The 15,007-nt window shown below is 34.1% G+C and overlaps 1 protein-coding gene across 2 annotated transcripts in view; it reads left to right on the forward strand.

The window, feature by feature from the left end:
- Nucleotides 1-10,113, forward strand: part of NDUFS4 (NADH:ubiquinone oxidoreductase subunit S4) — a 108,045-nt gene extending 97,932 nt beyond the window's left edge. For both annotated transcript variants that reach the window (XM_021670205.2, XM_012449571.3), the window contains one exon: nt 9,897-10,113. In XM_021670205.2, the coding sequence (XP_021525880.1) occupies nt 9,897-9,909 (13 nt within the window). In that variant the 3' untranslated portion in view covers nt 9,910-10,113. The remainder of the gene's footprint in view (nt 1-9,896) is intronic.
- Nucleotides 10,114-15,007: the final 4,894 nt, after the last annotated feature.

Here is a 15,007-nt window from a genome sequence, read left to right on the forward strand (position 1 = left end):
TTGGTTAATAAAACTTTACCCATAGAAATTTAACCTCTGGATGACTAAGCATCTTTTCTGGATTGACAAGTTTTCTCATAGTTGACAACTCTTCCCAAATGGCTCATTAATAATAGCATATAAAATAAACCTAATTGTTTCTAGCACCTCTCTTTTCACAAAATGAAAGAATGTATCTTTGTGATTTTCCAGAGGCCCTGTAGGGAATCTCAAAGATAATTCTAGGTGAAAGTTTTGTTTTATTTTACATTTAGGATTCAGTTGTGGGAAGGTAAAAATCAAAAGTTGTCAGGAGATGTGAACAGTTAGGATAGATGCAGAATCACAGGTACCTGAGAAATGATATGTGGCCACTCATTGCAAAGTCACAATAAAACTTAAACATAGAAGGTAATATGATGGTAAAGAACCTTAGCTCTTACCATTCTGTTTCTTTCTGGCACAGTCAGTCACTTTACTTGAGAACATAACTATTCTCTTCTTCCCTTAATAAATAAAAACATGTCTCATAACCTTGCATGCAGAGTTTCACCTCTCTGCCGCCATTGCTCCTGTTCAAGTTTCATTTATGTGTATTAATTATATCTTTTAACCAAAGTGACTTTGATTCCATAGAGAAACTGGAAGATGGATAATTGAAAATGGTTATACATCAGCATTTTAGTAGACTACCAGAGCTCATAAATATACATAAAAACTTTCTATAGCTATATGCATTCCTCATACCGCAACTTCTCCAGGTGGCAAAAATGAACATGTTCATTAACCAACCCAGAGATACAGCTTCTCTGTAGCATATGGAAGTAAGCAGCAAGAGTATATAAATTTAAAATTTTGCTTAGTCATCATAGTGGAGAAAACTCATCACTAGGTTTGTGATTGAGTCTCCTACAGTATTTTCCTATAAATAAAAGACAGTTAAAAATAGAAAAGCACACATTTATTTAATGTAAGTTTTATGTGGTACAGCAGCCTTTAGAAATGAAGACCCATAGAAACAGGAATACTTGTGCATTTTATGGTAAATTTGAAGAAAAAGTACATTGTTGTACAGAAGTATGATTGGATAAAGAAGGTATGATCCAATGGTAATAAGCTAGAGAGAACTTAGCCAGGCTTGTTTGTTCAGATTCTTCTCTTGTGTTCATCCCTCTGTGATATTCCTTGCCTCTGAGTTACAGGGCACATGAGTGTCTTATGACTTCTTTCATGGGAAGGCCAGATAAGTATTTTATGGTTTACCTCAAGGTAGAAGAATGGGAAGAGGTCACAGTGGCCTTCTCTATTTCTTCAAATGCCAAGATGCCATTATTTTTGGGTAGCATGTCCTGAACCCCATCATTATCAATGGAATAGTATTCTGTCTTACTTAGAAGAGATCTGGGGTTCACAACTAATTGATCACAACTAGTTATAGATTTCTTTATTCCCTTTCCACTCCCATTGCTTGACTTGACTAGCCTTAAAAAATAATTTAAAAAAATAAGTAAAAGATCTGGATATCTAATAAATATCTATTAGTTACCTGACAATCCTGGAAATTAATTTTGAAGGTGACACAAAACATAATTATTGTTGAAATATAGTTGTCAATAATGAATCAATTTGATTAATCGTAAGTTTACATTTTTCACGACTAAACATTGAATAAGTAATTCTGGCTTATTTGATCAGTAAACATGTATAGCTTTAAAAAAAAAATACACAAGTAAAATAAAAGTCTGTGTTTGTGTATTTAACACTGATAAACCAGAGAAAACCTTGCTGTTTTTATTAAACCAAAATTATTAGTCTTGTTTGTGAAAGATTTACCTACACAATACGAGCTTGAATTCTCAAAATGTTTGCTAGTTGCTCCAAGAGTATTTTTTAAGTCTAGCACACTGGAAGTATTAGAATTCCATTTTCTTCTCTGAAAATTTTAAGATTATCCAATTTACATAATCACTTATTTTTCTCTATAAGCTAATCAGAACAGAGTTCCTTAAAAAGATTTTATAATCTAATTCATTAATGCCACCTGAAGGTAGAAAAGCCTTATCTACACATGCAATAAGTAGACTTTTCTCTATGCAGTCATTGATAGACATACAGTCACACAGAGAGTTTATAACTTCAGTTCTAAACTTTCAGCCATGAATTAATAATACAAAGTTATGAAATTTACTGGTCCATATTTTCTGAGTACAAATTCTTAATTGATTTGAGTTCAAAATAGAATAGATTAACCAACTAGATTCTCTTTTTTTTTCCCACCCAACAGAGAATAGACCTCTATAAACCATTAATCCATTTACAAGAATCATCAGATAGTCAGATTGCAAAACCAATTCCCCAGATTAGTAGAGAGCAAAATTAAAATTAGAAAAACCAGAGTCAGCAATGTTCTCTTGCCGCTTTGGATTCACCTTTTAGAGCCGAAAGGAGGTATGCAGCCTTAAGCATAAGGTGCACCATTTTTTGGATGAAGAAATTTGCCTGCCTTTGGTTGATAAATCTATTAGATGTCTCAGGGGGAATTCCAAAACTGTTAAAAGAAATTGTCCAGAAAAAGATACATTGACTCTAACATATATATATAATAAACATGAATTGCATAATTTATTTTACTCCTCTGATATAAGGGAGCCAGGCAAATGTTATAGCCAGTTCAAAGGACAGGTCAAACAGCACAAATTTATATAGGGTAAAGAAATATTGAGATGAGTTGCAAATTGAGACAAAACTGGTTTTTCCAGGACTGGGTTGAGAGGGGAGTCAAAGCTATGAGACAGGACAGACTTTATCTATCTATCTATCTATCTATCTATCTATCTATCTATCTATCTATATCAATATAGTTGATTCTCCTTATTCACAATCATGCTCTTTACTCACTATGAAACACTAAATTAGCAAGAATTCATATTCCTGGGGATATACATGGTTAGGTTCTTGCAGGCCTCTGGTCACATAGTTTGTCCCTAACCAATACATAACTTGTTATATGTGTGTTTTTAAAGACACTTTATTTAATATAGCTAATTCATCAACATTGAACTCACAGCCAACAGCACTATAACTCATGCCTAAACAAAGCTTATCTGAAACACATATTGGCATAGCACAGCTTTCTTGTTTTTAGGAACACTAGGTAACATTTCAGCACAATGCTTGGGGACCATTTTAAACAGTGAAATTACTAAAAAGCAGCACAGAAATGCAAAAAAAAAAAAAAAAAAATTGGCACTAAATAGTATGCTTGTTGACAGTATGAGACCTGAAACAAGAAGGCAGAGCATTATCTTGCTTCACCTCATTTGTAACCCTAGTCCTGTAACACACATTTCAGGGCTCACATTTTTTGGCATTCTCCACATGTCGCAAATGACCACAGAAGCACCATGGGTATTGATTTAGGGGTCACAAGTAAATTTTAGTGAATAGGTGAATTCATGAATACAGAATCTGCAAATGATGATTATTTGTACTACAACCTAACAAAAGTTTTTTTTTTTCCTACATAGCTTTTTTCTCTCAATTTCTAATCCCAGGTCCTGTCTGTTTCTAGGAAGATACTGCTAGGTCAAGAGCAAAAGAGGGAGCATGAGAGAGAATTACGTGTGGTGGCTTACTGACATTCCTGGTTTATTATAGGTTAAATAAGATTCTGAGAATCCCTATGCATAGCTTGCAAATCGCTGGGAGTAGTTTTTGGCTATTTATATAGTTTTTTTCTCCAGAAAAATGTGTTCTAAATTTCTGATAACTGATTTTCAGATGTACTTTTGGAACACAAAAGCTGGAGTAATGGATTACTATCTTGGCTTGTTTTGTGGCAAATGCTGAATAGTTCCAACTACTGCCTTAAAAATAATAGTAATATTATATAGCAAGTGTATTATTTGAAAAGGTAAAATTTCAGAGGGGCATTGACTGTTACATCAAAGTGATATTTTGGGGTTTTGTTCTTAGAGAGGTGGCACAGCTATAGCAGGTGTAGGGTATTATAATCTAACAAATATTTCAGGTGCCTCATGTTTTCACCTTATTTCCTTGTTTAAATCACTTTATGTAAATTTCATGGAAAGACTTGCTTTGCCATTATATCCAAAACCTCTGTTATTTCTCCATAGTAATTTCTAAAGAAGATCTAGGATACTTTTTTATTCCGAACCATTTACCGCCCCCCACCCCGATATTATATACCTAATTGGTAATTTCAAAGTAAAGAGACTTTTAAAGTGAAATTCCCAAAAAGCTATTTTTCTTTTCTCCTCCTTAAAATTATATGTTAGAGTTATGCTTTGCTTTCAGCCAGATATAATGTGGAGCCTAGTGAAGAATCTTGAAACCTTCCAAGTACCAGTATACCTTGCTTTGGCCTCCCAAAGCTTTGCTTTTCTGATCCCATGCTTCAGTTGGAAGTGACTGTCAGTTACATCAGTTTGTGCCAAATTACATGGTAGTTCTTGTTCTGTGCACAAATGGAGAGTAGGATAAATCATTTAGCTGTTCACTTCCAAACTCATGTCAGGGTTTGAATTAGTTTATTAGAGAAGAAAGACCTTTCACAGGATGTTAATCAAGGTTACTTGAGGTAAAACATTTCACGAGCAATAAAAGAACTGATGGATGTTTGTATTTTTGTATTGCTGAACCATAAATGAAATGATTCTGTATAAAAATGAATGGAATTAATTCTATTTTTCTGTCTCTTATGTGGAATTCATAATTGTGGTCTGGTTTTGTTCAGAGGTTGGGTTTTTTTGGCATTTGAAAAGATTATACCATTTATATCATAGGAGATGGTATATTCCAACCACAGTGTAGAGACCTACAAAATAAACTGGCATATTTCAGAAAAAGAAATTGGGCATAGGATGTTAAAGATCACATTTTAAGTTTACGATAGCATTTTCCAAAGGTACTTCTCTGATAATAGGACTTAAAGTTCAAAATATTTTTGTGAAAGTGTTTCAGTATGTGAAACAGCAAAGGGAATCAGCTTGTTATCATTTAGGTGCTGGTAGTTGGGTTTGTGGCAAATCTGTGCCATATGGCTACTCTCCTCTAGGAAGTGACGGCAGCAGTAGGAGCTCTACCCATCCCTGGGGCAACTGCCTTGGACTCCATTGCTTTGATCTTCTGTTGCACAGCTGGGAAGAGCAAGGGCTAGTTTTCAGTGCCCTAATAGGACAACATAGGGGACCATTGTGATTGTAGACTACACCTTCATTTTATATAAGCATTCTTCAGAGAGTGCAAGTGTTTTCACTTCTATGTTCCCATTCAGAAAAACAAGTTTGGGCTCTTTCTTTAACAACAACAACAACAAAAAAATTAGAGTTAAAAAAAGATACTCTTATAGAATTTAAAACATTTCATATCTATATTTTATTTCTTGCAAGATACTCTTTAGGAACAAGTTTCAAATGGGAAGTAGAAAAGATGAGTATAATTCATCTAACTTACCCATTCTTAAGCACACATGCTTAATGTCCTTTCAAGTGTTGTTATACTTAGAGTCTTATCTTTTTAGCTTAACCTCACCGTTTGCTCAAGTAACCTTTATATTCAAGTATAGTGGTACCAGTAAATTTGTTTATCCAGGCCTTGTAAAGATAAATACTTTGGAGGAGGATGCTTGGAAATGTGATCAGATTCTTAACAGTATCTCAAAAAACAGCAAATTTTTATTATGATGACAGCCCTACATAGTAGAAAAGTTCTGAATAATGAATAGAAAATCCAAAGGGATTCTGATTTTAGTTTCAGTCTCTATTGTGACTTGTCATTGGACTTCCTCATACACTCCTTTGCATTTACTTAGAGAAGCACAGTTGCATGTACAACTTTAGAAACAAAGTTGTTTGCCACAGAAAAATGGAAAGATAATAAATATTTTGCCTTACACATCCTAACAATCATGAGTGGCCAGTGGTAGTTATATAGAGATGGATCCTATTAGCAAATGCAGGCTCCTTCTATGTATATTTTTATTTGTTTTTCACAGGGTGCTTTGACCATCCACATTCCAATCCCTGTCATGATACTTCTATTTATTGTTGTTATCACCACCAACAGCAACTGTAATCTGGCTCACAATTCCCAGGAGCCAGCTCACTCCTTAGTTACCAGGAGAAAACCCAAACCAGTTGTTCTTTTGTGTATAAAACTACCCAAACCAGTTGTTCTTTTATGTGTATAAAAGTTAATTCTTCTCATGTTGCAGTGACCCTGACCGCATTTTGAAACTTCATAACCAGAATAGATAATAGATCTGTGTTGGAGATCTGATGTAGTAAAAAGAATTCTCCCTGGTGGCTGAAAGAGTAAGTGAGTGAATTAGAGAGTGACTGTCAAGTTTGTGTTTGTGTGTATAGTACTAGTTCCTAAATATTTGAGTGCTTTCTCATTTCTTCTGCAGTTTCTTTCCTAATGTCTTTATTGATCTGGAGAGTGTGTGTTGGGAGGTAGTGAGAGGAGGGAGAACTTAGGTTTTTACCTATCATTTGGCAAGAAAAGATTATGGAGGTCTTGGGTTAATTTGCCAGCGATCATTATAACCAAATACAGAATCTACACTAGAAACCATTTCCTTCTTCACAATTGTGAGAGAGCATAGGTAGAACATAGATTTATTTTCCAGGGATTCTTAAAAGTCTTTTCAACATACTTTTTCAAATAAAAGGAAATGAGTGAAATAGATAAAATTTGTAATTGCAGGGTATTTTTAAAGAAATGGCAGTTTTATTAATGAAGTAGGTAGCTGTTAAAGTCCATCTGGGTTTAAAATCCTGGCTTTGTCACTTACTAGCCCTGTGACTTTAGGCTGTTTATTTTCTCTGTGCTATATTTTTTCTTATAAGTTAATATAAAATTAAGATATATATAATGCCTGCCTTATAGCCATGCTACCTATAAACTCCATACATAAAATTTCAATAAAAATGTATTTAAAGCACTCAGCCCGGGGCCTAGGGCATACTGCATGGTACACCAGGAGTGCTCTTGCCTCAGCGCCTTTGCAGTTACTGTTCTCTGCCCACTTCTCAGAGAGGGAGGGCTTCCCTGTATACCCCATCTTAAGTGTTTTCTCCTTAGTGCTCATTGGCATACACATTTTATAATTTAGGTATTACTATGTTAGCACCTACTATATACTTACTAACTTTTCTTCCCCTACTAACTTCAGGAAGTTCAGGAAAATTTTCTGTTTTCTTCACTACTCTACCTCCACTGTCTAAAAACAGTCTCTGACATGGAATTGACAATCATTATTTATTAAATGAATAGCAATGCTTTGTAAATATTGTTGTACCTCCTTTATTAAATTGAATATTTTCTGTAATTATCAGCATCATTTGCTGGTTAATATGGGAAGTGCTTAAGAAGTTTATAATTTTAAAATTATGCTCAGATCACATTATTAATTTGCTTACCAAAACCCCTTTCTGTAGTTAATAACTAGATTAGGGCCTGGTGCGGTGGCTTACGCCTGTAATCGCAGCACTTTCGGAGGGCAAGGCAGGCGGACCACAAGGTCAAGAGATTGAGACCACCCTGGCCAACATGGTGAAACCCTGTCTCTACTAAAAATACAAACATTAGGCTGGGCGTGGTGGCACGCACCTGTAGTCCCAGCTACTCAGGAGGCTGAGGCAGGAGAATCACTTGAACCTGGTGGGCAGAGGCTGCAGTGAGCTGAGATCATGCCACCGCACTCCAGTCTGGTGACAGAGCAAGACTCCGTCTTAAAAAAAAAAAAAAAAAAAAAAAACTAGGTTAGATTATGGCTGGCTATACCCGAAACATCACAAATTCAAATTTAGTGGGCTCTAATGTGATGGAAATTTATATAGAGATGTGTTGTTAGGAAGTTGTGAATCAAATTTGAGGACCAAATCAATTATCATTTGTTGAGTGCCTACTATAAACCACAAGAGATGATGTAGCATAATAGGTAAGGTGTAGCCTCCAGAATCTAGCCATCTATGTTTAAATCCTGACTCTGCCGCTTCTTGGCTGAGTGACCTTGTGCTAGTTACCTAACCTCTCTGAGCCTCAGTTTACTCAGCTGTACAAGGGGAATAATATTATTTCATATAAATGTTTTAGTAAAAGTGCCTTTCTCATAGAACTCAATAAGTGATTGTAAATTGGGGTGCTTTCTGAGCACTTTACATGAATTATGATGTCCTTGTGAAGTCCAAGACATGTACTTTCACTCTTGTGACAAATTTATGAAATACAAACTTTTCTTATGCCCTTTAGTAAGTTTTTGGAAATGGAGATAACTACTTGTTAACGTACTTACTTTATAAGTCTAGATTCTATTAAAGTAAGCTATAGCTTTGTAACTTTTTTAAATGGATAAGAAAGTTCTCAAAACATATTTTTTACTCTAAAAGGTTATGCTGAGCAAGTAAATTAATATTTTCTCTCCTGGACTTGGATGTTTCATTTGCTTTCCTGCTTCCCGATTTCCTTATAGTTACTGGACTTTCTTTGGGGATGGAGTTCCAGCAGTTAGAAATGTAATATTATGGATAAAATAGATTAAAAGCTTAATTTAAAATACTATGTTAAATGTTATTATTTTCCTTTATGTACAGTAGCAGTAGTATACTTTGATGAGTTGAGTCTCATAGGCTTAACTTTTGTGGTAAAACTGAATACCAACTAAGGGACTATTGAGATGTAAACTTTGTGGCAGAAAGTACTATACTCACCAAGATCAAGAAGCTCACTTAATTAGACCATATAATAATCACATTTTGGACATTTTGTACATGACTGCATGATACAGCCATGAATTCGATGTTTCAAGATGAGTTATTTGAATAAAGTCCTGAGAGAAGAAGGATAAATTACTGGTGTGGAAAAATGGATTTTATGAAGAAAAGTGAATGTTATAGGGGTTGCCTAGCTTAGGGAATAAAAGAATGGCTTAATTATATTTTTAAGGAGGAGGATGTTGATTTGTTTCCCATATTTTAGGAGAACTGAAGAATAGGACTTAATGCTGAAATGTAGACATACATATACCCAGTTTTCAAAATTACAAAATACTAAAATGGCTTTGGAAGGAAAATAGAAATACTCGGAAGAGAATAGACAGCTTTGATTAGTGGTCCTTACTTTTTTAAGCATAAAAACCTCCTGGAATTGATAGTTAAAATGTAGTTTCCTGGGCCTCCACCAGAGAGTCTGATCTAGTGGGCCTTTGGGCAGGCCTAACAATTTGCACTGTTTATCGGGTACTCCCATGTGATTCCACCTAGTGCAGATAGCTGTTGAAACAAATGTTGAAAATCTTTTCGCGCTTAATCAGCCTGTCCAAGTCCAAGGGATTAAACCTCTCATGGTCCACTTCAACTATGTAGTACACACACACACCCACACACATGTACATATATATATACACACACACATATATATGTGTACATATGTGTATGTATACATATATATATGGACATATTTTTCTGTATCCCTTTGGAAGGGCTCCAGACTTGTAAATAAACCAACTTTTAGAAGAATAGTGAGATTGGTTACATTGTTCTTCGCTTTTCATTGTAGCTATTATTTTAAAAATCCTATGTTAAACCACAGAGTAATAGTAATTTATACATAATACATCGATATCAATAATTGAGCAAGGAGAAATTGAATCATAGTTTATATCTTTAACTAACTTGAGATATGGTAAATCATCTGCAGGCAATCTTTTGGACCCTTTTCTCACAGAGGATTATAAGGGAACAAATACTAAGTATTTATATTTCAGATGTGTTGACATATACTCTTGATGATAATTGAACATTAAGTTATAAAAGCTAGCCTCTGCTTGCTGGGCTCTTCAGGTATCCTTTTTAATTCTGTTTCTGGGGATTTCTTTGTTTTATTTCCCCTAGGATGGAGCTATGATGTTGAAGAGAGGAGAGTTCCAAAACCCAAGTCCAAGTCTTATGGTGCAAACTTTTCTTGGAACAAAAGAACAAGAGTATCCACAAAATAGGTTGGCACTGACTATATCTGTGCTTGACTGTGAATAAAGTCAGCTGTGCAGTATTTATAGTCCATGTATAATACATCTCTTAATCTCCTAATAAATTTGAACTTTAAACTACAGATACATCTTGTGGTGTCTATTTTAAATGTTTTTTGATATTTCAAACTGAGCATGTTACAATTTCCTATATATAAAGATTTGAGGTGATCATACCTCTGGGAAATATTGGTACTTAGAATCTATTAAAAGGAATGCTTGAAATCAGCTGCAACATTGAAGTTTTATGTTCGCTTTTTATAGCCATTCTTAAGTAAATACTGTTTATAAATCACCAGCCAACATTATTAAAATGTTGTCTTAGAAGTGGTTTTATCATAGATAGAGAAGTACACAATAACATTGGAGTTTTATCAACTTAAACTCCTATCTCTTCATTAAAGTTCTCTTCTTTTAATTAGAATTTTTTATCATTTACTAAGGTACTTTGAGCCTGAATGAATTGCATTTCATTGTAATCTCTGCCCAGAAATCAACACTTCATGATTGTGAGCAGTTCAGGTGAAGATTTTATATTCTTAGGAATCAAGACTCAGAGAAAATAAAAATCAGTTCATCCATGGAGATTTGTAATAGTCACTGGTTTTATATATATATATATATATGCAGATATATGCTTTTATTGTTTGTTAATCATCATTTAGGTCACACATTATGATTTAAACACATGCTTTGTTTGGCTATTCTATTCAAAAAACATTTTGTATACTAACCCTCATTAATAACCCTATTAGCAGAAGCTATTATTTTCCCCATTTTGCAAAGAAAAGACAAAAATCAAGGCTGAAAAGGATTAAATAGCCTGCTCAAGGTCACACAGGTCATGCACTGTGGCTCATGCCTATAATCCCAGCTATGCAGAAGACTGAGGTGGGAGAATCACTTGAAGCCAGGAGTTAGAGACCAGCTTGAGCAACATAGCAAGACTGCATCTCTAAAAAAATATAAATAAATAATTTTGAAAATAAATAAATATTAGCCTGGCATAGTGGCATTCGTGTGTAGTCAGCTACTTTGAAGGCTGAGTCAGGAGGATCACCTCAGCTCAGGAGGTCAAGGCTGTAGTGAGCTATCATCATGCCACTGCACTCCAGCCTGAGCAGTAGAGTAAGACCCCATATCTTAAAAAAAAAAAAAAGAAAGAAAGAAAGTTATACAAGTCCAAAGTGCCAAATCTGGGACATGAACTCATGTTTGTTTGTCTTCAAGACTCATACTTCTAATTATTTTTAGTTATGAAAATAATTTAAAATAGCTAATGGAGTTAATGGCAGATGACTTCTTAGGATTTTTAATGTTATTTGATGTTTCAAAAGTTATAAATTAAATATACATTTTCTTAACAACTGCATTTCAGAAAATAGCACATTGACATAGTTTTGGAGAGCATATTGGCAATCTTTTTTCAAAATGTTAACTTCATATTTTATTTAATTTGAAAAATGCACTTCTAGGCAACTATCCTCTGGATATACAGAGGTTAATGTCCAAAGATGTTTATTCTAAAGTTGTTTCTGGTAGCTAAAAAGTTGAAATAATCTAAACGTCGATTAAAGGGGAATAGAGTTAAAGAATACGATACAGCTATTTAAAACAACAAAAAATTAATTAGCTTTTTGGAATGAAGTTCAATGTATATTGCTAAGTGAAAAACACCAAGAATAGATAACATATGTGGGGATGAGGTGAGGAAACAGATGCTTACATGTATGTACCTGGAATATTTTAGAGAAGATAATCTAGGAAATTCTTAATGGTGACTTTAGTGAATACCATTGGTTGTGGGAAAGGTGCAGGTCTTTTACATTTATTTCAGCTTTTAATACACTGGTTACATTATTACCATACACATGTATAGTAATATATATTTGTATAATTATATACATATACACACACATGAAGAAGGCGCACTGCATTTCATATGTTGGCCACCTTAAACTTTACTTGACTAATATACATTTTAGTAACTACTATTTTAGAATTTTATTTCAGATGAAAGGTAAATTTTAAGAAATAAACCTGGTAAGAAGTTACCCAGTTTTGCTGGACCCCTTCCTTACACCATATACAAAAATTAACTCAAGATGGATTAAAGACTTAAATGTAAAACCCAAAACTATAAATACCCTAGGCAATACCATTCAGGACATGGGCAGGGGCAAAGATTTCATGACAAAAATGCCAATAACCAATTGCAACTAAAGCAAAAATGGACAAATGGGAAATAATTAAACTAAACAGCTGCACAGCAAAAGAAACTATCATCGGACTAAAATAACCTACAGAATAGGAGAAAAATTTTGCAATTAATCCATCTGACAAAGGACCAAATATCCATAGTCTACAAGAACTTAAATTTATAAGAAAAACCCCCATTAAAAAGTGGGCAAAGGACAAGAACAGACACTTTGCAAAAGATGATATATATGCAGCCAACAAGCATGAAAAAAAGTGTTCATGGATCAGAAAAATTTTACAAATTGCCTGAAAAAGAATTCAAAGTAAGGAAACTTAGATATAGGAGAGTACAGATAAACAATTCACAGAAATCTGAAAAATAATTTATGACCTGAATGAGAAGTTTAACAAAAAGATAGATACCACTAAAAAGAACCAAATAGAAATCTTGGAGCAGAAGAATTTAATTAATTAAATAAAAAATACAGTTGAGAGCTTCAATAGCACACTAGATCAAGCAGAAAGAATCTGTGCACTTCAAGACAGATCTTTTGAAATGACTCAGAAAAGACGAAAATGAGAAGAGTGAAAACAGCCTGTCAGATGTTTAGGATATTATTAAACAAATAAACATCCACATTATGGGAGTTTCAGAGAAAAAGGGAACAAAAAAGGGGACAGAAAGCTTATGTGATAAAATAATTGCTGAAAACTTCCCAAATATTAGGAGAGATATGAACATTTAATTCCATGAAGCTCAAAAGTCCCCAAAAAGACTGAACCCAGAGAAGTCCTCCCCAAGGCACATTATACTCAAACTGTCAAAACTCAGAGAGAATTTTAAAAGCAGCAAAAGAATAGTGTCAAGTCACATGTAAGGGAATCTCCATTAGACTCTCAGTGGATTTCTCAGCCAAAACCTGTGGGCCAAGAGAGAACTGAATGATATATTCAAAGTGGTAAATTAAAAAGAAAAAAAAAAAACCCTGCTAGCCAAGAATAGTATACCCACCAAAGATGTAATTTAGATATGAAGGATAAATAGTCTTTTACAGATAAGAAAAAGCTAAGACAATTTATTACCACTAGACCTACATTACAGGAAATGCTTAACGGAGTTCTCCAAGTAGAAGTGAAAAGATGATAGTCACTATCATGAATAAATATGAAAGTGTAAAACTAGTATTGATAAATAGTCAAACATGGAATATTCCAATATTATAATGGTGGTGTGTAAATCATACATAACTTTAGTATGAAGGTTAAGAGTCAAAATGGTCAAAGGTAACTGAAGTTAAAATAATTTGTCAAGGAACACACAATATAAAGAGATGTAACTTGTGACATCAAAAGACCACAAGAGAGGAAGAAAGGAACAAAAGAGCTACAAAACAACCAGTAACAGTGATATAGTTTAAATATATGACCCTGCCAAATCTCATGTTGAATTATAATTCCCAATGTTGGAGGTGGGATGGCTTGGTGCTGTTCTTGCAGTAGTGAGTTCTTACGAGATCTGCTTGTTATAAAGTGTGGCACCTCCTCTCCCCAACTCTCCCTCGTTTTCACCACATGACATGCTCACTCCTGCTTCTCCATCTGCCATGAGTAAAATCTCCCTAAGGCCTCCTCAGAAGCTGAGCAGATGCCAGAGACATGCTTCCTGTACAGCCTGCAGAACTGTGAGCCAGTTAAACCTCTTTTCTTTATAAATTACCTAGTATTTAGTGTTCCTTTATGGCAATGCAAGAATGGACTAATACAAATGGGAAGTTGTTCCTTGTCAATAATAATCTTGGGTATAAATGGATTAAATTCTCCAATCAAAAGATATACAGTAACTAAATGGATTAAAAGAAAAACAAGATCCAGCTATATGCTCTCTACAAGAGACACACATAATCTTTAAGGACACACATAAGCTCAACGTGAAAGGATAGAAGATATTCCATGTAGATAGTAACCAAAAGAGAACAGGGGTGGCTATACTTATAATGTGATAAAAATAGACTCTAAGTCAAAAACTGTCATGAGAAAACATCATTATTTAATGGTAAAGGGATCAGATTATCAAGTGGAAATCGGCATTGTAAATATATTTGCACCCAACACTGGAGCACCTAAATATATAAAACAAATATTAATGGACTTGAAGGTAGAAATAGGTAGCATACAATAATAATAGGAGGTTTTAATACCCTACTTTCAACAATTGACAGATGAGCCAAGCAGAAAATTAATAAGGAAATACTGGACTTGAATTGTACTTTTGGCCAAACAGACCTAACAGACACATATACAGAACTTTCCACCTAACAGTAGAATATGAATTTTCTTTCTCCAGTGCACATGGAACATTCTCCAGGATAGAGCATATGATAGGCCACAATGCAGTCTTAACAAATTTAAGATTAAAATCATGTCTAGTATTATTTCAGACCTCAGTGTTATGTTACTAAAAATTCATAAGAGGAATCTTGGAAAATTCACAAATACATGGATATTAAACAAAATGCTCCTGAAAAAATAGGTCAAAAAAAAAAAGAAAAATTTTAAAGTATTCTGAAATAAACAACAATGGAAACACAACATACCAAAACCTGTGGAATACAACAAAACCAGTTCTATAGCAATAAATATCTGTATTAAAGTTTACAGTAATAAACTCCTAAATTAGATCCAAAAAAAAGTCTATTATACCTCAAGAGCCTAGAAAAAGAATAACTAAACTCAAATTTAGCAGAAGAAAATAAAAGTCAGAACAGAAATAAGTCAAAT

The sequence above is a fragment of the Aotus nancymaae genome, unplaced genomic scaffold (genome assembly GCF_030222135.1).
Source record: "Aotus nancymaae isolate 86718 unplaced genomic scaffold, 86718_ANA_hifiasm-v0.15.2.pri h1tg000014l, whole genome shotgun sequence".
NCBI lineage: Eukaryota > Metazoa > Chordata > Mammalia > Primates > Aotidae > Aotus > Aotus nancymaae.